Consider the following 27,608-nt stretch of genomic DNA (forward strand, 5'->3'; position numbering starts at 1 on the left):
TTCTGAGATTGATGATACAATTTGAGCAGGCCCAGAGCATAAAATGGCAGTGATGTTGGTGCTCTCTGGCAGTACAGCTAGATGACTCATCCTTTGTTGGCTGAACTCAGTAGAGCATTCTGCTCCTGGTGTTAGGGCGGCACCTGCTCCCCAAGGCTATCCTTCATTTGTCATAAATCATAGAGAAGCTGGTGAAATCACCGCCTGCCTTTTTTGCACCTGGAGTGAAATACAAGGAGAAACAGCCTTGAAGGGCACTGAGCTCTGAAGTGGGAAAGACTGAAGTGGCTAAGAAAGAGGATGTTTAGCATCTTTTCTGCTGAGGTAGGGGACATGGTGTGCTAACCACTGTGCTGGGAGGGACTATCTTCAGATGGCGTTCAAAGAATACTCTTTAAATTAGTCGGTTTTTTTCCTTGTCTTTTAGAAATCTTACTATGGAGACTTGGCTGACTCAGGGATTCCCCTGCCTCAACCTTCAAGTGCTGGAATTATGGGTTTATTCCACAACACATGGCTATCTGTCTTCTTTGAAGTCTTTGTTGGCCTGCCATTTTTGGAACCAAATCTGATTGAAAATTCTAGGCTGTTGGCACAAACTTCCATTTGCTGCTGTTATAAGCTGGTGTAAGCTAATTGAAGCTTTTCCCCACCACTGGGCAGGGTATTGGCAGAGAGGTGGTTTCTGCGCTGCTCCCAGCCCTGTGTCACGTGACCTGCCTTGAGCCCACCCATCACAGCACCTTCCTTCTCTCTTTAGGTGGCCTCTCAATACTTGTCCCCACAAGCCCCAGCCTGCATGGGGATCATTCTGGAGACAAGGCCTGTCACTCTAGGTGACTTAATCAGTATGGAATACCCAGCTGGCCTCTTTCTGTTGGTTTTCTGCCTCCCAAAACTAGTGCTTCTCAAGTGGTGTTGGCCTGCCATACTCTTCAAAGAAAGACCTTTTGGTCCAAGAGTGGGAAGGCCTGTCCCCAAGTGGTCCCAGCTGCCTCCCTGTGGAGCTTTGCACCCATCTGGCCTCTGCTGGGAGACAGTTGACCTGAATGTGATGTTATCCTAGAGCATTAATATTTTCAGCTGGTCACTGAGCCTGATCAGTGAGTCCTAGACCTCTGTCTGGTTAAATAGAACTGCCTTCATAGATATATTTTGGGACAGTGCAAATTCAGTGTTCATAGTGGGATTGAGTTACCACAAATGGTCTTCAGCCATTTGCTCAGGGGCCTGGCTCTATAAAGCAGTCTGGGTATGACCATGTGCCAGACCACAGGGTGAGGCTTCCAGGAACACAGGGTACTAGGTGTTTCTCTGCTCTCTCTGGAAAAGGGGGGTTGGCCTTAGTGTTGAAGCTCTGTTGCTTACCAGCTCTGCTATATTTAAAGCCTGGAACCTCAGTGTTTTCCTCTGTATATTGGGAACAGTCATGCCTGCCATGTTGGGCAAGTCTGTCATCAGTCTCCATGTGGAAGTGTGTGTGTGTGTGTGTGTGTGTGTGTGTGTGTGTGTGTGTGTGTGTGTGTGTACATGTGTGTACAGTACCTATCTGAACTTTGGGGAGATTGTTGGGAATATAAAGGAAGGAAGTAACAGGAAGAAGTTAAAAAAAAAAAAAAAAAAGAACTGCCTCTTCTCAAAGCATCTCAAAAACTCACTGGTCACATCAGTTCACCATGAAAGTTCTGGTAGTCCAAGCCTCGTTTTGCTGGTGAGGAGGAATTGGCTGTAGGAGGGAGATGCTGTGACCTGGTAGCGGGAGCCAGGGCCTAGTAAGCCAGTCCTCACTCGGCTGTGTGCACTTGAGCAAGTGCTTTGTCTCTCTGCTCCTACCCTATTAAGTAAATGATTGAATTCTTTCTAGAGCTACCACACCATAGCTCAGATGGTCATTGGTTTCATTTTTCTACATTGGAGAATTGTGGCTCTTGGCTCTTTTGTTAGAAGAGATGCAGCAAGGCAAGGGAACTTGCTTGCCTCGGATAGAGAAGTGCAGGGCCCTCTGTGGCCACATGTTTCCTGGCCTTGTGTGTGTCCATCCAGGAGGGTCTTTTGGCGGGCAAAGGGGGAACAGAATTTAGACCCTGAGCTGGGAGCTGCCTTCAATTTGGGAAGGAGGGCCTCGTGTCTACTGTACCATTGAATGACTGGAAGAGTGAGGACCTGTTTGTATTGGTCATTTCCTGTGCCTTTTTGAGATGTACCTTGGTGTAGAGGCTGACACATTCTCAGGTGGTAGATTTTGAAGTAATTAGAAATCATATTCAATTAGAGTTGCTTTGAGTAAATGAAAATGGTAAACTCACTTGGGCTTCTTGTTACACATGAGACCTTTGATCCATTTAGCAAGTGCTTTGGAAGAGTAAATGAGACCATCTTGGTTCAAGGAAAATGTGAAACCTTGCTTGTGTAGGATTTCCTGAAGGCCTACAAACCACATAGTTATGGATATCACAGCTTTGAACCCCTTTATCAGTACTGACTGATTTTTTTGTTTTAGTTACTTTGTTGCCATAACAAAATTTGTAAGCCTTTGGATTGACTAGTAACCTGGAGTCCTAAGTCTCTTAATGGCACCAAGAAAGAGTTCTGAGTGTGGACCTCTGGCTTCATGGCTGCTACTTCATAACTGCAATTTTGCTACTGTTAAGAATGTTTTTCTTTTTTAAAAATTATTTTTCTTTTTTACATATACATTTATATTATCATACATATATACAATAAACTACCTACAACACGAAGAACCATGAAACAATCAGGAATTATATAAGTGTTACATTCCTAGTGTTTTGGCTATTTGTATCTGGCAACCTTGAAGAACTGTAATGTAAATATGATGTGCAGGATATCTGATATGTGACCCCAAAGGAGTTGTAGCCTACAGGTTGAGAATCGCTGTACTATACCATTTAAAACTGTAAACCCATTTTCTCTTTAAATAAACATACAAACAAACAAATAGATGAATAAATTTATTTTTAAGGAAAAAGACAACAGTGTCTGTTCCTTTGTCATACTATCTGATTCTTTTAAGATTCTGATAAGACCACCTAGAAAAATCACCATGTGTTTCTTTTTGTCAAATTTATATTTATGTCAAATAACAAAAAAAAATTTTGCAACTTTGTAGCAAAAATCCACTGGGCTCACAGCTTCATAGTTGGGTGGATCCTTTCCTATGGGGGGTAGAAACTTTTTATTGGACTTTGGGCTCTCTGGCTAGGCCTTCCTTTCTCTGTGCCACAGTTCCCTATTCTGATGGAGGAGGGGGGGTTGTTCAGTTGGTCCCAAAGAGATTGCAAGGCTCCATAATTATTCCAACTTCAGTAGCAAAATGGTTGTTATTCTTTTCTCCTTTCTTCTGTTTTAGGCAGAGTATGAAGTTACTCCAGATGAAAATCTTGGAGAGAAAGGGAAGGAAATAATGACCAAGTATCTCACTCCAAAGGTAAGAGTCCTCCCACACTTTTCATTGGGAGGTATGGGAAGCCCTGTCTAGGAATGTGGGCAGCTTTGACATATAGGGCTGATGGCTGCCTGTGGTTTCCAGAATGCAACAGTTTCCATCTTCACTTAGACCATGCCTCAGCCTCACAGAGACCAGGATAGGACTGGCATAGGGTAGGAAACCTGGTCCCTTCAAAGGATCTTCTTACTGCCCACTGCACATATATTTAGACAGGAAGGTAAGTGTCTCACCAAAATTGAGGTTGGAAGTGCAGAAAAGAAAGGACTCAGCAAAAGGCAGTTCTAAGATGATGATGAGGGGCATGGCCAGGAGGGAGAGGTAGATCAAGCAACTTAGAACTGGGCTATCAGTGGAAAACTTGAAATAATATGGGGGGGGGCGGAGGATTTTGAAGTGTGTTCTAGGGAATACTGAAGCATAAGAATCTACCCTGACCTTAAAACCTATCCAGTTCTTGAAGGAACCAGAATGACACTGCCCCCACAGGTCAGGAAACGTGGATTTTCTAGCATCTGCTGGCTATTTACAGCTTAATTGTAGCTTCCCTCCCACCTCTCCTCCCAGTGCCACACTCACACCCCTTATCTCCCCATCCCCTTATCCTCAGAGAAGAGGAAGGCCACCCATGCCTACCAACCCACCCTGGTACATCAAAGTCTCAGCAGGACTAGGTACATCGTCTCCCACTGAGGCCAGACAAGGCAGCCCAGCTGTGTTAAAGGAATCAAAAGGCAGGCAATGGTGTCAGAGACAGTCCCCACTCTAATTGTCAGGGGGCTCACATGAAGAAAAAGCTGCATATCTGCTACATATGTGTAGGGGTCTAGGCCCAACCCAAGCATGCTCTTTGGTTGATGGTTCAGTCTCTTTGAGGTCCCATGGGCCCTGGTTAGTCTACTCTGTAGTTCTTCTTGTGGTGTCCTTAATACTTCTAGCTCCCTCAATCCTTCCGGTGATTTCCACAAGACTCCCCCCGAGCTTTGTTTGGCTATGGTCTCTATCTGTTTCCATCAGCTGCTAGACGAAGCCTCTCGGAAGACAGTTATGCTAGGTTCCTGTCTGCAAGCGCAGGAGAGTATCATTAATAGTGTTTGGGGTTGGCTCTCTCCCATGGGGTGGGTCTCAAGTTGGGACAGTCACTGGTTTGCCATTCCCTCAATCTTTGCTCCATCTTTATTCCTGAACTACTTGTAGGCAGGACAGATTTTGGGTTGAAGGTTTTGTGGGTGGGCTGTTGTCCCCCCTCCCGCCACTGGAAGTCCCACCTGGTCATGGGGGGGCCTCTTCAGGCTCTGTATTCCCCATTGGTAGAAGTCTCAACTAGGGTCACCCCCATAGACTCCTGGAAGCCTCTCCTGTCCCAGTTTCAGTTCTCTCTCCCAGCCTTCCCTCCTCCACACTCTGGATTTCCACCCCTGTTCCCTTCCCTATCCCTCTCCCACCTAGGTCCCTCCCTCCGTCTACTTTAGAAGTCTATTTTATTTCCCCTTCTGAGTGAGATTTAAGCATTGTCCCTTGGGCCCTCCTTGTTACTTGGCATCTATGGATCTGTGGATTGTAGCATGGTTAACCCGTTATTTTATAGCTAATATCCACTTATAAGTGAGTACATACTGTGTGTGTCTTTCTGGGTCTGAGTTACCTCACTCAGGATGATCTTTTCTAGTTGCCTTTAGACACAATATTGTGGAGAAACATACTCCTGAGACTGAGAATTGGTCAGGGTTGTGAATAAGTGATGGTTGAGGGTTACATCTAGATGGTTCTGTTTAAGGCTCAGGGCACACTGTGGAAGAAAGAGTGGAAAGAATGTAAGGGTCAGAGTTTATGGAGCACTGTCTTTTGGGCATGACTTGGTAGACATAGTTGCTAGACTCTTTGGTTGGTTGGTTGTTTGGTTTTTTGAGACAGGGTTTCTCTGTCTAGTCCTGGCTGTCCTGGAAATCACTCTGTAGACCAGGCTTGCCTGGAACTTACAGAGATTTGCCGCCCCTGCCTCCTAATTGCTGGGATTAACTGCCCAGCAGCTGTTGGACTCTTGGATTCACAGTTGCACTGTAGTTACCTATAGAAGATCTGCAATAAGATTGAGTCTGTCATGGATAAAGAAGGGCTAATGAATCTTTACCCACTACTCCCTGAGTTTCTGTAGCCAGTTAACAGTTGCTGGGTAATGGAGACACACCCTCACCCAAGGTCCTGTAAACAACCCTAATGAAATGCTTTTGGTGAGGTCAGGGGAAGGGTCTGGTCCTAGCTGTTCTACTTATTTGGTCAAGCTGCTTTAGCTGAGTGGGCCTTAGAAACACCTCTTTCCCTACCCGTGTGTGTGTGTGTGTGTGTGTGTGTGTGTGTGTGTGTGTGTGTGTGAGTGTCACAAGATCTCACTATTCCAGGATAGCCAAGAACTCACTGTAAGTCTAACCTCAAACATTTAACAAGTTTTTCATTTTGTGTGTGTGGTATATGAATACATACATATGTATGTATGCATGAATGCACACATGTGCCATGACATGTGTAAAGGTTAAAGGAGAACTTTGATGAATCGGTTCTCTCTTCCCACCTTGTGTGACCTGGGGCTCAAACTCAGGTCATTAGGCTTGGTAGCAAGTGACTTTACACATTGAGCCATCTGACCAACCCTCAAATATTTAATCTTCCTCAGCATACAGCTTGGTAGGGTTATAGACATGTACGATTATAACCAGTTTTAGTTTGCCTTTTAGAAAAGTAGCTTTCCCACTGGACTTACCTGGTGTAGGCCATCAACTCTGGAGATGAGAGCGATTCTTTTTTAGCACTTCTTACCCCCTGGGGATAGTGACCATCCTGTTCAAGCCTCTAGACATTGGGTACAGTTCCTGGGTGGATGCCCCAGGTTACTGATAGGCCAGGTCACCACACTTTCAGGACAAAGTCATAGCCACTTTTTTTAAAGAAAGAAAACAGTGACAACCATTTCCCAAATAGCAAGGCTAAGGATTAGCAGAGAGTGAGAGAGAGGGCTGGCCCAGACCCAGAGAAGATTCATCAATAATTCCAGCGCATTAAAGCATAGAAAGATATTAGAGAATACAATGATTCTCTCCCAATACTTAGGATCTGTTCTCACGCAGGTGTGTTCATCCATGGCTGTAGTTGTCATGGCTGTGACCTTTCCATTCTAAGCTCAGCGTGACAGCCAAATGTGTGACCTTTCTCATTCTGTTGCTCCAAATGCCTAATGAGTGGCCACCTCTGACATATAACAGATCTCGTTTTCCTGCTTCTGCCCTGGCTCTTCCTCCCCTCGGTTTCCGTCCTAACCATGTACTTCTGTTAATGGGACCTGTGGGCATCATTTTTCAAAACTGGCAGACTTAATGCTGGTAAAATACCTCAGAGCAAAACCCGCTCAGCCTGCTCTGGCCAGTGTGTGACCTGACAGTATAGCTACTCCCTCCATCTGCAAGCCATTGAATAACACGTCCTTGTCTCATTCCACACATGCTATCCCCGTCAGCATGCAAGTGGCTTATCCTGTTGACCCACAGTCATGGCATATGAAGTAGCTGAAAGTGGCTGCTTTTCTGGTCTAGCCACCATGTAAAACACAGCAAAGACTGTGATTATGAACAGACTAGAGGTGGTGTTCCTAAGGGGAGGAAGTACCCTGAGGGATGATTGTGACAACAGCTTCTTGGCTGAGCTCCTGGTGTGCCAGGCTTCCAGGTTACTCACAGACAGGCTGTCAGGGCCTGAAGAGCTCAGAACTCATGTTGCCAGCCTATGGAATCTTTATTACTTTATACCAGGGCATCTGCTACTGCAAGTGTACTAGACTTAGTCCTGTTTTCCATCTGTACCACTAATGAGGGGGCCACCTGCATGCGTCTGTCCAAAGCAATGGAAGCTGACAAGTCCTGTTCACTTGCTGTGTCAACCACTAGCTCAAAGTCCTTGTTATTTCTATAGATCCTCCATCCTACAGCTGAGGACGAGGAGGCTTGCCAGCTCCCCTTGCTGTCAGGTCCCGGGCTACATAGCTAGAAAGTAGCAAGGCCAGGACTTGAGCCCAGTCTGGTTGAACCAGGAGTTCTAGATCTTTCCCTTGGAGCCATTTATCACTCCTCCCATTCAGTATGCCCCACTCCTAGTCATTTGGCGAAGGTAGTTTCCTTTGCCCCAAAATGAATAGACTCTGTGGCCTATCTCAGTGTAGGGAGTCAGAAATCACTGGGATTGTGCCTCTCTCTCTCACCTTGCTGCCCCTTCTTTCTCCTCAGTCCGAAAGCCTCTATCAGAAAATCCTCATCTGAGCCCTTCAGGCTGCCTACCTCTGTTCATGCTGTCTTATCTCCTCGAGTCATGAGGCCTGGATGCCCTCATCAGCTCAGATGGTTTTATAAGTACCTTGATGCCTGCCAACATTTTTTTTTTCTTAAGTACTCAGTTTCTGAAATTTAAGCCACACCATCTGCTGTAGTCCAGGGGCCTTGGGGAGGCCATCCCCTGGGTTGAGTGTTCTCCTATAATACATTTTGAATTACCTTTTCAACCTTTCCTGGAGGATCTTTCTCAAAAGCCTGCTCCACTTCTCAGTGGTGCAGACCCCAGGTGCAAGGGGAAGGAAGGGCTGGGTGAGGGTCTAAGCTAGTAGCTAATGGCTTCAACGATGCCCCAGAGAAATTCCCCGCCCTCGCTCCACTTTAGGTACATCTCAAGTATTATCCCCAGCCTTTCCAGGCCCGTTTTGATATTCAGGTCCCATTGATATTTTCCCTGCTGTTTTAAGAATACTGCTCTCTCTGTTTGGCTCTCATGTCTTCCACTACTGGAGGCCTCCTTTGCCATTGGCCGGTCCATTACTCTGATCTGGTGCTGAGTAACCTACTCTTTTTTGGGGCTTCTGTGCCTCAATGTGGGATTCTGAGGAGCCCAGTTAGATGATCAGTTGGCTGATAGTCAATACTGTGTAGAAAGTTCTAGAGCCCAGTTGAAAATCAATTGAATGTTTATGATGGCAGGAGTGTTAGAGCCCACGCAGGGAAGCGAGTCTCAAGAAGCTGCCAGCCCAGCAAGTGAACCAGGGGAGCTTCTAGGAGGCAGATCTGAAAGGTGGAGGAGGAGGAACCTTTCATGACCTCTGTGAGCACCAGACACATAAGTGGTGCACAGGCACACATACAGGAAAATACTCATACACATAAAATAAAATGAAATGAATTGTTTTGGCTCATGTAACTATCACCCGAAGGCTCTGATTTATCTACATCTTCATCAGTACTTCTCTCTCTCCTTTTTTTCCCCTCCCCCTCTTTTTTCTCTTGCTCTCCCCCTCTCTCCCTCCTTCTCTCCTTCTCTCTCTCCGTGTGCGCGCGCGCGCTTGTGTGTGTGTGTGTGTGTGTGTGTGTGTGTGTGTGTGTTTACCTGTGTATACATGTGTGGAATCTAGAGGTTGATTTATGAGTCTTCCAATATTGCTCTCCACCTTACTTTTTGAGGCAGAGTCTCTTATTGAACCTGGAGTTCACCATTTTGACTAGATTGGCTGGTCAACAAGCCCTGCAATCTCCCTGACTCTGCTTCTCAATGCTGGAATTACCATCATATCCAGATTTTATGTGTGTTCTGGGGATCTGAATTCAGGTCCTGATGCTTATACAGAAGCAGTAAGTACTTTACCCACTGACCATCTCCTCAGCCTTCAGTGTTCTGTCTTTAATTTTATCAACCGTAGTGGGTATGAGGTGGTTTCTTGGTATGATTTTGATTTGCATTTCCCTGGTCACTGATAATGGCTCATCTTTTCCTATGCTTATTGGCCATCTATATATTTTCTTTGTAAAAGGTCTATTCATATCTGTTGGTGTTTCTTTTAAAACACTATTTTTATTTTGGGTTCCTTAAATCTCTTTCTCCCTACTCCACCCCGGTCCCTTCCAATACCAGGTAGGGGAGAAAGAAGGTCAGTGTGGAAAGGGGGTGTGGTTTTCCTTAGCTGCTTCCTGTTGAAGCAATGGTGGGGTGGGGGTTGGGGGCTGGGGGTGGTTAGGGAGCTCCAGCAGCCTTGTTTCTCAGTGCCCCCAGTCTCTCTATGGTTCTGGCTTTTATTCTCACTGACAAAGTCCACGCCCCCACACAGCTGACAATCATCAGATGCCCTCTCAGGTGGTAGTTATCAGCTGTGGACAAACTGGAGCAGCCCCTATATCCCACATCTGAGATGAAAACAAAAACATGTTTACATATAAACCAAAACTTCCACAACACGTGTCATCTGCCCATTTTAAAAGCTAGTTGTTTGTCTTTTTGGACTTGCAAGAGTTCTTTGCATGTTCTCTTTGCAAGTCTCTTCTCAATATGTGATTTGCAACTATCTTCTCCACTGTGGGCTACATATGTGTTTGTTTGTTTGTTTTTTAGGTTTTCTAAGACAGGTTTCTCTGTGTAGCCTTGGCTGTTCTGTGATTTGTAGACCATGCTGGCCTCAAACTCATGGTAATCCACTTGCCTCTGCCTCCCTGAGTGCTGGGATTAAAGGTGTGTACCACCACATCTGGCTTCTTTCCACTTTCTTGATGGTGTCATTTGAGACATTTTTAATTTCTTGGTGAAATTTATACTTCATTCCTGTTACTTATTTTCAAATGACTTGTGCTTGCCTTATCTTTCATGTCTTTCTAAGAAGTCCTTTGTTCCTCTGGGAACAGGGTGTGTGTAGAGATAAAATGAACAAATCTTGCTGTACATGATGTCTCATGAACCACTCTTTTTCTGGAGAACCAGAGCTCTGATGTGTGTGAGAAAGGTCAGGACCTTCCTAACCATTCCACACCAACTTCGCTCTGTTGTCTGTTGTGACAGACTTCTACAGCCTTTCAGCCCCTTGGAGTACACACTGCTCTGCACTGACTTCTTACAGATGTGTGGATCTTCCCAGCAACTCTCAAATATGCATTTGTGCATCCACTTTACGGATCTGGCAGCTGAGATCTGAGAACAGCAGCTAGTTCAGAGTGGAGACCCTAGTAGTTCGCCTTAGCAGTGCTAACTGTAGGACATTTTGCTGTGGTTCATTTTAGTCAGGCTCACAAACCATTGTGTTGTGTCTCCATTATTGAAATTGTAATGACTTAGACTTGGCAGGTGGTTCCTACTTTAGTTGTAATTTTGCTAGGAAATACCAGTGGATCTCAGGAGTGGATCTATATGAAGCTCAGTTCTGGGACATAGAGGCCCCCTACCCCCAAACTCCCAGCACACATACATACAATCAACTGACAAAAGCAACTTAGAAGAGAAAAGTGTTTGTTTGGTTACTTTTGCAGATCACCACTGAGGGAAGGTAGAGCAGGAACTCACCGCCTGTGTGGGGTTCTTCCTGGACAGGAAGGTTAGACAGGTGGGATGGGCAGACTTGACATGAACCACTGTAGTATTCCTCTGTGGGATGTTGGGAATGCTCAGCCCAGGCAGTATTTGGAGTTTATTTTTGGCCAGAAGCCCTGAGGCAGGATGTTGTTCTTGGTGCCCTCTACAGACTTAGGGCTGCCTCTTTGTTTCTATAAACAATGACAATGTAAAACAGGGAAGTTTGTTCCTGTTATGGGGGAAGCACCTATCAGCTTACTTTTTCACAAAAGAAAGCTATCCCTAATGCTTGTTTAACTATCTGGGAAAACAGACACCGTTGAAAAAAAGAAAAGGGGTTGTATGAAAAGAAATAACGAATCCAAGTTCTTTTCCTTCATTTCCCAATCCCCACCCACTCATTGCACCACCTCAGCACCACCTCTTTTTCTGCCCCATAAATCACGCTAGGATGTTGAGCAATGATCATCAGGGTGGTTCTCAGCTCTGGCCTCAGAGCAGTCGGCTGCCTTTACTCCTTCTTGTCAGGACCACATAGATGACCAGTCCTGCTAACTTCCAAGCCTTGCATGCTTCCTTAGAGCCTGTATTAGTAACTTTTGTATCGCCGTTATAAAATGACTGGCAGAGGAACTTCAGAGAGAAAAGGGTTATTTTGGCTCAGAGTTTAGGGAGTTTCAAAGCCCATCACAGTGGGGAAGGCATGGCAGAACCATGAGTGTGTTCTTGTTTCTTTTTTGTTTCTGTGATAGAACACTCTGGCCAAAAGCAACTTAGGGAAGAAAGGGTTTTGGGGGCTTATACTTTGAGGTCACAGTACATCATTGAGGGAAGTTGTGTTAGGAACTCAAGGAGAACTTTGAAACAAAACCCATGGTGGAGAAATGCTGCTTGCTGGCTTTTTCTTTGGTTAGCGTCCTTATAGAAGCCAGATCACTTGCCCAGGCAATGATACTGCCCTTAGTGGGCAGGCTCTCCTACGTCAATTAACAGTCAAGACAGTTCCTCACAGACATGCTCATGGACCAACCTGATAAGACAACCTCTCAGTTGAAACTTTTTTTTTTGGTATTTCTAACCTGAATCAAGTTGACAATTAATGTTAATTAGGACAGGGTAGAAATTCTTCATGTGGTGGAAAGCCAAGAAACAGGGATGGCAGGCTGGCACCAGGGCATGGGCATAGCCATCAAAGGCCCTATAACCTGTTTTCTTCTCACAGACCCCAGCCTTCAAAATACCTCACAAGCTATAAGCCAAGCACTAAAATATTAAACCCATGGAGAACCTTTCTGATTTAAACCATAACAGCACATGGGTGTAGTTATCTGAGTATAGAATAAAGGGAGTGAATGTAGACCTGGATTTATTACCATCATCAGCTTCCATAGATCTCATCGTATTTGCAAACCATGAAAACAATGGCAAGTGTTTTTCTTTTGAGTCAAATCATGTTTTAACTGAATGAGCTGTAAGGTAAACAGACCAGTATGCACATGTCATAGGGAAAACTGGAGAGTAATGCTCTGAACTTGATGAACCTTTCTCACTGTGTGGAGATTAGTATGTGTCAGTAGTGAGCTAATGACTTACTAGCACTGCTGAGACTTTCTTGATGAGGCTTGAAGAAGAACTGAACAAGATAAACTTTTCTTGAATGCTTCAATGTCATTTGTCACCCTGATTTCTCATAAGACCATTAATTATCTTAGGAAATGCTCTCTCCTCCCTAGCTAGTGATTTCAATATGGGATGCTGGCTTTATGGCACTGAAGAATATATAGCCTAGAGCAAGGATTCCTGGACCAAGTGACACAACCCTGGTAGAGGCAGTATAGAATCTACTTGTATTAGATAATTTTCCTGTTGCTGTGAGCAGTTCCTGGTAGAAACAATTTAATGAGGGAAAGATTTGCTTGGCTCACTGTTTTAGAGGATTTGGTCCATGGTTGTTCAGCTACATGTGTTTGGGTAAGTACATTATTGGTGGTGGAAGTCTGTGGCTCTTTCCCTCACCTCATGGTGGAAGCAATAGGAAGAGACCAGGGTAAGTTATCACCTGTAAAAAGGTACTTACTCTGGTATCCAGCTTCATCTAACCAGGCTCTCCCTCCTACAGTTCCCCCACCTCCTGGTAGTCTGCTTAAATACTGAATCCACTCAACTGATTAATCTTGGGTCAGAGCCTTCATGGTTCATTGTTTATGGGGGGAAAAAAAACTCATGAAAACACCCAGAGGTATGGTTTACTGATTTTTCTATGCATTTCTCAATCTTGTCAAGTTGACTTTCAAGATTAAGTATCACACCATCTAACCAACCTATGGTCTCCAGGGCAACCAAGGCCTTAGAGTTACTCCTATAAAAGGACTCTCTATCTTTCTTTGTAGACCTTGGACTTTAACTACTAGCCCTAAGCCTTATTTTTCTCCTCTACTGAGATTATTGGTTCTTGTCTGCCAGCAATAGGGGACGTGGTCAAATATGGGGCACCAGAGTTTATGTGAAAGTCAGACCCCACTCTCCTCTCAACTGTGAAGAATGTCCTGTCCATTAGCTAGATCTGGGTAGAGAGTGCAGGGAGTCTTATGTAAGAGTTGGGGGATAGAAGGACCTGGAGGAGACAGGAGCTCCACAAGGAGACCAATGGAGCCAACAGATCTTGGGGGGGGGGGTCATGTACAGACTGATGCACCAACCAAGGACCATGCATGGTGAGGACCTAGACCCTCGGCTCAGATGCAGTAGACAGGCAGCACGGTATCCTTGTGGGTCCCACAATACCGGGACTCGGGCCTATCTCTGACGTGGGCTCGGTGCCCACTTGTTGATCACTTCCTCCTGGTGTGGCGGCCTTGCCGGGCCACAGAGGAAGAGGATACAGGCAATCTAATGAGTTTTTATAGGATTGAGTCAGATGATGGGGAAGGAGGACTTAGGGTGACAGAAATTTTTAGGAAAAGGTGATTGAGAGGGTGAACTAAATACCACTGAACTGTGCACCTAAAAATGATTAAAGTGTCATGTTTTTGTTTTGCCATGTAAAAGAGTGAGGCTGACATGTAACCTTATTCTTCCCAAGTGTAGAGCTGTGTTCTCTCTACTCTATAATCATCTCAGAATATAACATAAGATGCTCCCTGAATCAACTTCCTGGGTGTAGCTGGAGTGATGAGGCAAAAAGAATGATCAAGTATCAAAGTGGGGTGGGGCTGGCATCCACAGCATGTCCATGCTGGTTGGACTCCCCTGGCCCTAAGTCTGGTCATCTGTTGTGCTTGTAGTGTATCATTATAAGTTCCAGCACCAAGATATACCTCTGACTCCTGAACAGTTTTTCCTGGAAACAGATTTGTCTTTTTTCTATAGCCTCATTTCATTTTAGCTTCTCACAGGAAGATGAAGCAGGTCCCTTAAGCCCTTTTTCCTTTCTTGTGTCCTATCAGGTCAGAAAATTGGACATTCCTTTGATAGCCATAGAGCCAGCCCTGCCTCTGACCTCCTTTATTCTCTATGTATTTCCTGCCCAGAATTCTGTTCTGGACATCTGCAATCAAAGACTGCTTCCTGGGCATCTCTGCCCCAGCTGTCTTAGGTGGGAAGGACATGGGTCCTAGAAGTACTTGTGCTTGGCTGACTCCCTGAATATCCCACTCTCCCACTCCTATTTTAGGCCTTGGGCACAGACATGACATCTAATAAGCATAGGGATTCCCATTCCTACTTTGTCTCCAAGATCCATAGATTAAAATATTTACTAGAGAAAAATCGAGCATACTTTTAGATGGAGCCTAAATTGGGAGCTATGGAACAGTAGGACAGTGAATATTCTAGAAGACAGAAAACCAGCTGGCTGTGTTCTCGCTTCTCACATACAAAGCCTAAGGGGCTCTCCTGTAGGAACATTCTACACTTCAGTCCCTTGGGACCACCATGCCAATTGCCGAGAACCTGCATGTCCCGGTGTTGACTCATGCAAAACAAAGCTGGCTGGATCAAACTACGAGGAAGTTGCCCCAGCAACTTCTCTGGTGGCTGCAAGCCCCATGTGCAAAGCCTATATAAATATCTCTGGTTGCACACTTCGGTTCACAGGTCACAACTGGAGATTATCAAATTGACAGAGCTCAGCTGGCCTCTCATTCCATGTTTGGGCACACTGCATTTTGTTAATTATCCTCTTTTGCCTCTGACGTAAAGGGTCGAGGTCTGGGTCAGAGTCACTGTGGTTTTCTTTTCTTTTCATTAGAACTATCTAGCTCCCAGCATCCCTGGCTAAATTCCAATGTTGTTTAAAATGTTCTCTGTCTCTCCCCCATTACTCAAGAATCTTTCATCTTGATCTCTGTGAAGCCACTTGAAAAGCCAAGAAAATGTGTGTCTAGATCTCTTGAGCCCAGTGAGTGTCCGTCTGAGAGCCATGGCTATTTCTTGGGGCTTCTGTGATTCTGCTTTGCTAATGCAAAGGGACACCCTGGGTCCTTTGGCCAAGTGGGGATTGCTCCAGGCTTTCTTGCCTTCACTTTATCACCTATTGTCAGTCAGGGTTCTTGTAGGCTACCTTATCATCTGAAAGTTGTCCGTAAATATATCAGTTTTTCCCTAAGGAGAGATTGAATTTGTCAAGAACTTCAGTTTTCTTTGAAGACTTCCTAGAGCACAAACACTAGAAATGGAAAGATGGAGGGACATCTTTACTGCCTGATCAATCCCTTTACCTTTAGGCATGGCCATGTCTTGCCTTAGTTGTTTAGCCACATTTGTCTGATGAGATCATCTCTGTAGTTCTCCCTAGGCATTGAGAGGCTGCCCACAGTTGGCCGTCCATAGTCCTCATTGGTTTGTAACTACTGCCACTGGCAATTGAGTTGACTTTTAAGTTACTGTGCTGAGTCCTGTGACGTGGACACAGGATGGACACTCAGGGAACCTATGGATGACAGATAAAGTTGACTCAGACCCCAGCTGGAAAAGTGTCTGAATGATTACACAGTGTGTCCTTAACCTCTGCTTTTTTTTTTTTTTTAGATTTATTTATTATATATACAGTGTTCTGCCTGCATGTAGCACCTGCAGGCCAGAAGAGGGCACCAGATCTCATCATAGATGGTTGTGAGCCACCATGGGGTTGCTGGAAACTGAACTTGGGACCTTTGGAAGAGCAGCCAGTGCTCTCAAACTGTGAGCCATTTCACCAGCCCTCCTCTGCTTACTCTTGGCCTAACAGAATCCTCAGTTGTCCTCAGGTCTACCACCCAGAAGGTGTAAGAGGTTACCACCCAGAGAGTTAGTTACCAGAGTGGTGGCCATGTGCCTGCATTGTGATGGAATTAGAAGCCTCATATAAGATGTTTCTTCTTCCAAACTATAGTCTGAATTTTTCCTATGTGCCACACCCACCTGTGGGTGTTGGGCACGGGTATGACATCTAATGGGAGTGGAGGTCTGGTTGAATTCCTCCATCTTTGAAGATTGCTATCCCTCATTAATCACTAGCACTCATAGATTAAAGTCTTCACATGGTGGCATATGCCTTTAATCCTAGCACAGAGGTAGGCAGCTCTCTATTGAGGCCTGTTCAATCTATAGAACAAGTTTCAGAACAGCCAAGGCTACACAGAGAATCCCTGTCTCAAAAAGAGCAGAATAACAAAACCAAAAAAATCTTCACTGTGGAAAAATCTAGCCCAGTTTCAGATGGAAAGTAGCAAGGTGCTACCTTCCAGTTGCTCAAACACCCAACCACATGATATTCCACGGAGTTCAGACTGTGTCTGGGTCTTTCAGATCTTTGTGAAATAGAGAGAGAGAGGTGGCACGTTAGGCACATCTTCCTAGAGGATTGGAGGCTGCTGAGGCATGAGAAGAACCCATGAGACTGAGCGTTATCCCTCTGTAGTGGAGGCAAGGGAAAGTCCAGGTTTTGTGGGGGCAGAAATTTTAAGAATGTGGGAAATATCCTCTTTAAGAAAATGAGGAGATCCAAGATGGCAGCACCAATCATGTACTGTGTCTAATTGGTGGGACTGAGCCAAGGGACTAGGCTACGAGCTACAGAGCACAAGAGCTGGAGTCCCTTGGGTGAGAGGGGTCCACACTGTGTAGAGCACTGTTGGGTCTGGCCTCAGGCCACCTAGCTAGTCCACAGAGGAGTCCCTGGGTCCCTGCAGGCATGTGATCAGTCCCCAGAGTCTGGTTGCATGCCTGCCTACAAGCTGCACCAGCACTCTACATCTCGGACTCTGTGTCTCAGACTGAACTGTGGGTTGCAGGGCACCAGTGTCTGGGTCTTCAAGCCCAGGGGAGACCCCAGGATGTGGAACATGGTTGGATCTGACCTCAGATCACCTGGCCAATCCACAGAAGGCTCTTAGGTTCAGGTAGGCTCAGGCACAGTCTCCAAAGGCTAGCCACACACCTACTAGCTAGCCACACCAGCACTCTTGTCTCGGATTGAACTGTGGGTTGCAAGGCACCAGCGTCTGGGTTTTCTAGCTCAGGAGTGACCTCAGGGTGTGAAGTATGGTTGGTTCTGACCTCTGGTCACGTGGCTAATCCATGGAGAGTTAACGGCTCCAGGCAGGATAAGTCACAGGAGTGGTCCCCAAACCCTGGTTTCATGCAGGCAGGTGCCCAGCACCCTTGCTCTCTGTCATTCTAAGCAGTGGGCCACAAAGCACCAGTATGTGGGTCTTCTAGCCCACAGGAGCCCCCAAAGTGTGGAACATGGGTAGATCTGACCTCAGGTCACCCAGCCAATCCATGAAGAGTTCCCAGGTCCAATCAAGCGCAGGCACAGTCTCTAAAGCCTAACCATATGCTGGCCATCGAGAAACACCTGTGCTTTCTGTTTCAGATGAAACTGTGGGCCTCAAGGCAATAGTGTCTGGGTCTTTCAGCCCAGAGGAGATCCCATGGTATAGAGCAGAAGTGGATCTAACCTCAGGTCACCCGGCCAATCCATGGAAAGTTGCCGGAACTGAACCCAGGTCACTTGCCTGATCCACTGAATGGGTCCCTGATCCCCGCAGGTAAAGAGGTCTCAACCTGTAGCCATTCACCTACGAACTCTCTCAACAGCCAGCAAAGGACATCAGAAACCAGAAGGACACCCAATGCCAGAGATAGCAATATGGCTAAAGGCCAGTGTAAAAACATAAACAACAGAAGCCAAAATAATATGACATCTCCAGAACCCAGTTATCTCAAAGCAATCAGCCCTGGAAACTCTAACACAACTAAAACACAAGAAAATGACTTCAAATCTTTCCTAATAAAGATGATAATGGAGGAAACAAATAAAATCCATAAACAAATTCATGAAGATACAGCCAAACAGATTGAGGACTTTAGAGAGGCCATGACAGAGGCCTATGAAGAGGAAATGAAGAAATCAGTGGAAGAGATTCAGGAAAATGCAAACAAGCAGGTGAAGGAAATCAAGGAAAGGGTTCAATGTCTGAAGATGAAAATAGAAACAATAATAAAAGCACAAATTGAGTAAAGCCTGGAAAGAAAGAACTTAGAGAAGAAAACAGGAACTGCAGAGGTAAGAATCACCAACAGAATACAAGCAATAGAGGAAAGAATCTCAGGTGTAGAAGATACAATGGAAGAAATTGATGCAACCATCAAAGAAAATGTTAAATCTAAAAATTTTCTGACATGAAACATTCAAGAAATCAAGGACACCATGAAAAGATGAAACCTAAGAATAATAGGAATCGAGGAAAGAAAAGATGCCTGGCTCCAAGGCCCAGGAAATATTTTCAACAAAATCATAGAATAAAATTTACCCTATTTTAAAAAAGAGATGCCTATAAATATACAAGATGCCTACAGAACACCAAATAGAGGAGACCAGAAAAGAAAATCTTCTTGCCACAAAACACAGAATGAACAGAACAAAGAAAAAATATTAAATGTGGCAAGAGAAAAAGACTAAGTAACATACAATGGCAAACCTATCAGATTCACACTTGACTATTCACCAGAGACTATAAAAGCCAGAAGAGCCTGGGCAAAGGTCTTGCAAACCCTAAGAGACCACAGATGCCAGTCCGGACTACTATACTCAGCAAAACTTTCAATAATCGTAGATGGAGAAAAGATATTTCATGACAAAAACAAATTTAAACAGTACCTATCCACAAATCCAGCCCTACAGAAGATAGTAGAAGGAAAACTCTAACCCAAAGAAGCTAACCACTCCCAGGAAAACAGAGGAAATAGATAACCAGACAAACACACAAATACACTACCACAACCAACATTAAAATCAAAGGACCTAACAGTTGCTGCTCATTAATATCCTTCAACATCAATGGTACCAACCCTCCGTAAAGAGACACAGAGTAACAGAATGAGTGCATAAGCAGGACCCAGCATTCTGCTGCATTCAAGAAACACATCTCAGCCACAAAGATAGACATTACCTCAGGATAAAAGGCTGGGGAAAGGTCTTCCAACCAGACACAAGAAGCAAGCTGGAGTAGCCATTCTAAGATCTAATAAAATACACTTTCAACCAAAATTAATCAAAAGAGATGAGGAAGGACACTTCATACTCATCAAAAGAAAACTCAACCAAGATGACATCACAATTCTGAAGATCTATGCCCCAAATACAAGGGAACCCACATTTCTAACAGAAATATTAATAAAGCTTAAACTACACATCAATCTCCACACAGTAATAGTGGGAGACTTCAACACCCCCTTTCACCAAAGGATAGGTCAATGAAACAGAAGCTAAGCCGAGAAATAATGACACTAACGAATGTCATGAATCAAATGGACCTAACAGATATCTAGAGAACTTTTCACCAAAACACAAATGATTATACCTTCTTCTTAGTACCTCACGGAACCTTCTCCAAAATTGACCATATAGTAGGTCACAAAGCAAGCCTCAACAGATACAGGAAGGTTGAAATAATATCTTATATCCTATTAGGCCACCATGGACTAAAGCTGGACCTCAGCAACAACAGAAATAACAAAAAGCCTGCACACACATGGAAACTGAACAACACTGTACATAATAACAACTGGGTCAGGGAACAAGTACAAAAAGAAATTAGGGACTTCCTAAAATTTAGTGAAAATGAAGGTACAACATACCCAAAGTTATGGGATACAATGAAAGCAATGCTAGGAGGAAAGTTCATATCACTAAGTGCTTTCATAAAGAGATTGGAAATATCTCATACAAGCAACTTAACAGCACTTGTGGAAGCCCTTGGAAAAAAAGAAGACACACCCAAGAGGAGTAGACAGCTGGAAATAATCAAACTCAGGCCTGAAATCAATAAAATAGAGACAAAGAGAACAATTTAAAGAATCAAAGAAAACAAGAGCTGGTTCTTTGAGAAATCAGCAAGGTGGACAAACTGTTAGCCAAACTAACTAAAAGGCAGAGAGACACTATCCAAATCAACAAAATCAGAAATGAAAAGGGAGACATAATAACCAATACTGAAGAAATCCAAAGAATCATTAGCTCTTTTTTCAAAAGCCTACACATCACAAAATTTGAAAATCTAAATGAAGTGGACAATTTTCTTGATAGCTTCTACTTGCCAAAGTTGAACCAAAACCAGGTAAATAAATTAAATAGTCCTATTTAACCTGTGGAAATAGAAGCAGTCATCCATCAATGTAATCCATCATATAAACAAACTGAAAGAAAAAACCTACACGATCATCTCCTTAGATGCCAAAAAAGCATTTGACAAAAATCCAACATCATTCATATTTAAAGTCTAGAGAGAGCAGTATACAAGGTGCATACCTAAATGTAATAAAGGCTATTTACAGCAAACTATAGCCAACATCAAACTAAATGGGGAGAAACTCAGAAATTTCACTAAAATCAGGGACAAGACAAGGCTGCCCACTCCATCTCTTCAATATAGTACTTGAGGTTTTAACTAGAGCAATAAGACAACAAAAGGAGATCAAAGGGATCCACATCGGAAAGGAAGAAGTCAAAGTATCACTATTTGCAGACGATATGATAGTATACATAAGTGACCCCCAAAATTCCACCAGAGAACTTCTACCACTGATAAATACCTTAAGCAAAGTGGCCGGATACAAGATTAATTTTAAAAATTAGTAGCCTTCCTGTATACAAATAACAAATGGACTGAGAAAGAAATTAGGGAAACTACACCCTTCACAATAGCAACAAACAATATAAAGTATCTTGGTGTAACTCTAGCCAGCAAGTGAAATACTTGTATGAAAAAAAAACTTCAAGTCTCTAAAGCAAGAAATTGAAGAAGACATCAGAAGATGGAAAGATTACCCATTCTTGTGGACCAGGAGGATCATCATAGTGAAAATGGTGACCCTACTAAAAGCAATCTATAAATTCAATGCAATCCCTATCAAAATGCCTACACAATTCTTTACAGACCTACAAAGATCAATTCTCACCTTCATATAGAAAAACAAAAAACCTAGAGTATCTAAAACAATCATGTGTGACAGAAGATCTTCCAGAGTAATCCTAGATCTCAAGCTGTACTATAGAACAACAGAAATAAGAAGGGAATGGTCCTGGCATAGAAATAGGCTGGTTGATCAATGGAATGGAATCGAAGACCCAGAAATAAATCCACATACCTATGGACACTTGATTTTTGACAAAGAAGCCAAAACCATATAATGGAAGAAGGATAGTATCTTCAACAAATGGTGCTGGTATAAGTGGATGTCTACATGTAGAAAAATGCAAATCGATCCATATTTATTATCCTGCACAAAACTCAAGCCCAAATGGCTCAAAGACCTCAACATAAAACCTGTCACACTAAGTCTGTTAGAAGAAAAAGTGGGGAAGAGCCTTGGACACATTGGCACAGGAGACAAACTTTCTGAACAAAACACCAATAGCTTAGGGTCTAAGATCAACAATTAATAAATGGGACCTCATGAAACTGAAAAGCTTCAGGAAGGCAAAGGACACTGTCAACAGAACAAAATGACAACCTACAGACTGGAAAAAGATCTTTACCAACCCTACATCTGACAGAGGGTTAATATCCAAAATGTATAAAGAACTCAAGAAATTAAACATGACTAAACCAAAAATATTTCATTTAAAAATGGGGTACAGAATTACCAATAGAGAAATATCCAATGGCTGAGAAAATTAAAGAAATTCTTAACGTCCCTAGTCATCAAGGAAATGCAAATTAAAACAACTGTGAGATTTCATCTTATACCTATCAGAATGGCTAAGATCAAAAACTCAAGTGACAGCACATGCTGGTAAGGATGTGGAGAAAGGGAAATACTCTTGCATTGCTGGTGGGAGTGCAAAATTGTGCAACCACTTTGGAAATCAATCTGGTGCTTTCTCAGAAAATTGGGAATAGATCTACCTCAAGACCCAGCTATACCATTGCTGGGCATATACCAGAAAGATGGTTCACCACACAACAAGGACATTTGCTCAACTATGTTCATACTGCTTTATTTGTAAATGTCAGAATCTGGAAACAACGTAGATGTCCCTCAACGGAAGACTAGATAAAGAAACTGTGGTACATTTACATAATGGAATACTACTCAGCTATTAAAAACAAGGAAATCTTGAAATTTGCAGGCAAATGGATGGAACTAGAAACAATCATCCCGAGTGAGGTAAACCAGACCCAGAAAGACATATGCATGGTATATACTCACTTATAAGTGGATATTAGCCCAATATAAACCAGACCCTTGAAAGTAGTATGGAAGAGTTGGGGGATGGAAGAGCCCAGAGGATTCAGAAGCCATGCGGGGAGACCATCAAGGCTGGTAGATCTGGACCCAAGGGGGCCTACTCAAGCACCAACCAAGGCAATGCATGCAAAGAACCTAGACCCCCTATTCAGATATAGCCTATGGGTGGCTCACCCTTAACTGTGTGTGTGGGGGAGGAATGGAGCAGGGACTATCTCTGACATGAACTCTGGTGCCCAAGATTTGATCACTTCCCCTTAGCAGGGAGGCCCTGTGGGTACACAGAGGAAGGGAGGGATGTAGGTTATCAGAGTGAGACCTGATAGGCTGTGTTCAGCTGGTGGGGGAGAAGCACGTCCCCCCCCATCAGCTGTCTAGGGGAGGGGAATAGGGCAGGAAAGGGAGGGAGGATGGGAACAGGAAGATAAGAGGGGAAAACAAGATGTAATGTGGATAAATTATAATAAAAAGTTTTAATTAAACTAAAAAAGAAAATGAATAGTAGTTTGGTCATGCACACCTTAGCACTTTGGAGGTTGAGGCAGCAGGAGCATCATTTCGTTAGTTTGAGATCATCCTGAGCTATAAGCAAGATCCTGCCTCATGGAGCTAGAGAGATGACTAAGCTATTATGAACAGTTTCTGTTCTTTCAGAGGACATGAATTTGATCCCCAGCACCCACATTTGGCTCAAACCATCCTAACTTTAGTTTTGAGGAATCTGGATGCCCTCTTCTGACTAGGGCCCATGGTGTACATACATACAAGAAGGCAAAATATTCATGTCCATAAAATAAATATTAAAGAAAAGATTCTGCCTCAGAGGGGAGGAAGGAAGCAAGGAAAGAAAAGAGCACCACATGAGGTCTAGAAAGGAGATCTAGAAAGGCGGCTCAGAATTTAAGAGCACTTTTGTTGCCCTTGCAGAGGACCTACATTGGGTTGCCAGTACCTACATGGCAGCTTACAGCCATCTGTAACATCAGCTCTAGAGCATCTAGTGCTCTGCTCTGATCCTTAGCTGCCAGGTATACACGTGGTGCACACTCATGCTGTAGGTAAAACATTTATAAAATAAAAATAAAGCTTCCTTAAAAAAAAAAAAAAAAAAAGAGCACATTAGATCTAGCTTTCTCCTAGCACTCAAAAACCACTGGTCTCCTGTAGGTTGTGCAAAGTGATCCAAGGACTGTGTCTGCAAAGATTCAGATAAGTGCATCTGCTGCACCTAAAGTAGGGGTGTCCTCACAACTGCATGCAAATAGAACAATGTGTAGAAACATAGTCTTTTTGTTACAACTATGTAACTACACATTTCTATAAAACATGTAACTGATGATAAAAGCATGAACTTGAAAAAAAAGAGCACATTATGTACAAAAGTGAATACTGAAAATGAAACAAAAATTTATCAAATTCCTGGTGCCATCTCTGTTTATTGGAAGTGGTTTTGTTTGTTTGTTTGTTTGTTTAATTCTGTCCACTGAAAGTATCCTCTCCTCCCATCTGGAATTTTCTGTATTATTTCTGTATATCCTTTATATATATTCTGTAATATTGCTGCCCCAGGGCAGCCAGTCGAGAGCCCCAAGCTTTCTCTACTGTAGGTGCTTCTGCTCCTGACTGGAGACTCTTCTTTGGCAAGCAGTGAGTACCACTTCCCAGAGAACTTCAGAGGCATGATCAGCTACCTGATGGAGGAAACTTACCTTTCTTGGCTTCTTCTGTGTGGCAATAGCCACTAAGACACCATGGCAGTGCTCAGGACTTGTAGCTGACCTGCTGGGTTGACCTTAGGGGCCTAGAGTGAGGAAAGGGATGTTCCTGCCATGAGCTACTGGATATGAACCTTAGATCCAATATGGAGGGTGTTTTGCTCATGAGCTATACTGATTTCTTTCTCCCTGGTGACTCAGAAAAGAAAACCTTTCATTCTCCTTTGATCTGTTCCTGTTTGGGGCTTGTGATTGTATCTCCTGCCTGACCACAAACAGGGAGGAACTGCTGCAGACGGACTTGAGGGCAGGTGGCAGCAGCTCTAACACATGGCCCTAAGGTTTTGATTTAAAAGGTAAAAAAAAAAAAAAAAAAAAAAAAAAAAGGCATGTTTTCTTCCTGTCGGCCAGAACTTAAATCAGCCCCCAAACAAGGAAATGTTTTCCGTGGGCTGCAGTCCACCAACCTTTCCCTTTGTCTTCTGGTTGTGGTTAGACAGCCTGTGCAGTTTTGAGCCAATTGTCCAAGTTGGAACAAGTCTTCATCATATGCTTGTTCTCCCCACCCTGTTCTCTATTCTAGCAACTGACAAGGTGCTATCTTCCAGCTGCTCACAGGGGAAATTATTAGAATGCTGGAGGGAAAGATTCCCATCTCATCGGGTGCACCGATAAGAGACATGGTGATACTTGGGCTGAATTGGGAAGTACCTGAACCTAAGAAATGTCTCCCCAAAGCAGATCAGTACTCCCTAGCTTTCAACCCCAAGTATCTGCCTGAAATTAATACAGACCTTTCATTTAGTTCTGGCTGAGAAACTTGTCCCAGCTTGTTACCAAAGCAGAGGTACACCAGCTGACCCCATAAGGATACTTCTGGTATCCAAAGAGGGAATTCTTTTTTCCAAAAGTGTAGTGTTGAACTTGGAACCTAGGACCTTGCAGGTGCTATGCAAGCACTCTTCCATTGAGTTACTCCTAGCCCTAACATGTATGTACATATACCATTATTTAGCAAGCATGGTGAGTACCTCACCCATTTGTTACAGCAAGCAGATTGGAAAGATTTCAGATTTGGAATTGAAGTAGACCTGAATCAAGTGTCAAGTCCACCACTTCCTGAATATTTGGTCCTTTCTGAAATGTATGGAGTACTCCTTTTTGGGAGACTGGAGTGAAACACTAACCTGCTTTTTCTTAGCTCTCAGCATACATGCCTATGATCCTGGAACCACTGATTCCACTTTATACATCATCCTTTCCAAGAACAGCAGAAATATAAATGGATAGAAAACTTACAGGAAGAACCCAGCACATAGTAGCCTCTGCTCAGGACCAACAGCTGTCAAGCCAGGCCTTCCCCATGGTGCCCATAGCCACTGCCTCCAACCCTAGCTCCTGCTTGGGTGCCTGATTCCCACCGCTGGAGCCAGCCCTCCTTTAGCTAATACAAATCCTCTCATGTCAAGGACATTTAGGATACAGTTGTGGGAGTGATGTCCCTTATTCCCCTCCCTGAGGAGAAATGAGGATCCCCAAAACAGCTGCTTCCATCCTTGTCCAGCAGAACAAACCAGTTCTCTTGTTGAGAAAGAAGGGGACACCGAGGACCCCTTTGTTTCAGAGTCTTGCCTCGCTGCTGCTGCTCCACTTTTCCTGAGAAAGCTGGGAGATTGCAAATAGTTTATGTGGGGAATGTCAGCCACCCACATATGAAAATATACACATCATTAAAACCTAAGTACTTGCGTCTGGAGATAGAGCAGACAGTCTCCCCAGCTGACCTTTTGCCCACTGACAGAACCACTGCTAATGAGCACTAAGTTCCTCAGGGGCATGTTTCCTTATGTTGAAGCAAAACATATGTTGGATGTTAACTTGTGTGTGTGTGCTTGCATGTCTGTTCATATACTTATACACACACTACATATGATACTTTCATATAATGTGACATGCCTCCTTTTCCAGTGACCATGGGCCTGCTAACAGGGCTTGCTCTTCAAGGGCACAGTCACATTCTTACATACTACCTAGGAAGGAGCTCGGCGGCCTTCACATCATGTTACTGTTTAGAGACAGAGCTCTCTGGCCAAATTGTCGGATTTTAAACTGAGTTTTAAAATTTTAGCTGTATGACCTTGGGGGAAGTCACTTAACTTCTGAGCTGTTTCTGCATCTGTAAACTAGATATGGCAATAATAAAACTTGCCTTGAGAGAGTTATACAAGATCACATTGTAGACAGCTCCCATACCTGGCATGTGGTACCCTCATCATGCTGTCACCATGAGGACAATGACCTTGACAGTTACTGTTGTGAGGTGTGGTTGCGTGGTCAGCCCTAGCTGCTCAGAGGATTTTTTGTTTTAAGCCTCTCTTGAGTCATAAGTACCGTGATGGGTGAGAAGAGTTCTGTCCATGGAAACAAAGGCCCAGTGGCTGGAAGTCCAGAGCTCACTCAGGAAATAGCCAGGGCATTGGGAGAGAAGCCAGAAAGAGAAAGCAGGTCTGGAAGGGTATTTTAGGGACAGCTCCAAAAAGGTTCATTACTTAGTCCTGAAGACAACAAGGATCATAGATATTGTGGTGTATAAGAAAACTCCTTTGAGGGCTTTGATGTCAAACTTGGGACAAGTGATTAGCAGGAATCTAGGAGGAGTCTCCAGGGTGAGACTTCCGGAAACCAGCGTGCTAAGATGGAGGAGGAGAGACACTAGGACCTGTGTGGCTGGGGTTGTAAAATGCAGACAATCTGGTTTTGAGTAGAGATGACGAAGTCAAAGTCTTGTCTTTCCCATGGAACTGGTCTTAAGAGGTTAAAGTTTATGGCCTACTTGATGCCCCTTAGCTCTCTACCACAAGCAAACATCAGGACAGTAGGGGTCTTTTCTCTCAGTTTTCCTATACCGGTTTGCCATGGTGGATTAAAGAGTGAGCCCCAAGGGGTCTTCCTTCAAGGGCTGTTCTAAGCTTCTCACACCATTTGTAGGATGTGTATTTCTAGGATGACTCAGAGGGGAGCAGAAGACTATTAATGATCACTGAGGAGATATGGGTGAAGGAAGTCTGAAGATAAAGAGCACGTTCTTGTTTATGAGCTCCTTTCTGCTTCAACTTCTTGAAACAAAAGTCTTTGATGGAGGGACAAGGCTTTGATGATGAGAACTCTAGTCATTTGGGCCTTCTCTGATAAGAAAAATGCAGTCTTTTCCTTTTTTTGTTTTTTTGTTTTTTGTTTTTTGTTTTTGTTACTCATGTCTCTAGGGATAGTGCTCAGGAGAACCATGGCACCACTGAGGTCATCAGTGGCTCCACTTTAAGGATGTCCTCTAC

General features: G+C 43.9%; 1 protein-coding gene across 1 annotated transcript in view; it reads left to right on the forward strand.

Moving 5' to 3' along the window:
• The window catches only part of Grk5 (G protein-coupled receptor kinase 5), a 188,291-nt gene that overhangs the window by 131,649 nt on the left and 29,034 nt on the right, over positions 1-27,608 (forward strand). The window contains exon 4 of the mRNA XM_051146878.1: positions 3,371-3,448. Coding sequence (XP_051002835.1) covers positions 3,371-3,448 — 78 coding nt within the window. The remainder of the gene's footprint in view (positions 1-3,370; positions 3,449-27,608) is intronic.

This window comes from Acomys russatus, chromosome 5 (genome assembly GCF_903995435.1).
Source record: "Acomys russatus chromosome 5, mAcoRus1.1, whole genome shotgun sequence".
Classification (NCBI taxonomy): domain Eukaryota; kingdom Metazoa; phylum Chordata; class Mammalia; order Rodentia; family Muridae; genus Acomys; species Acomys russatus.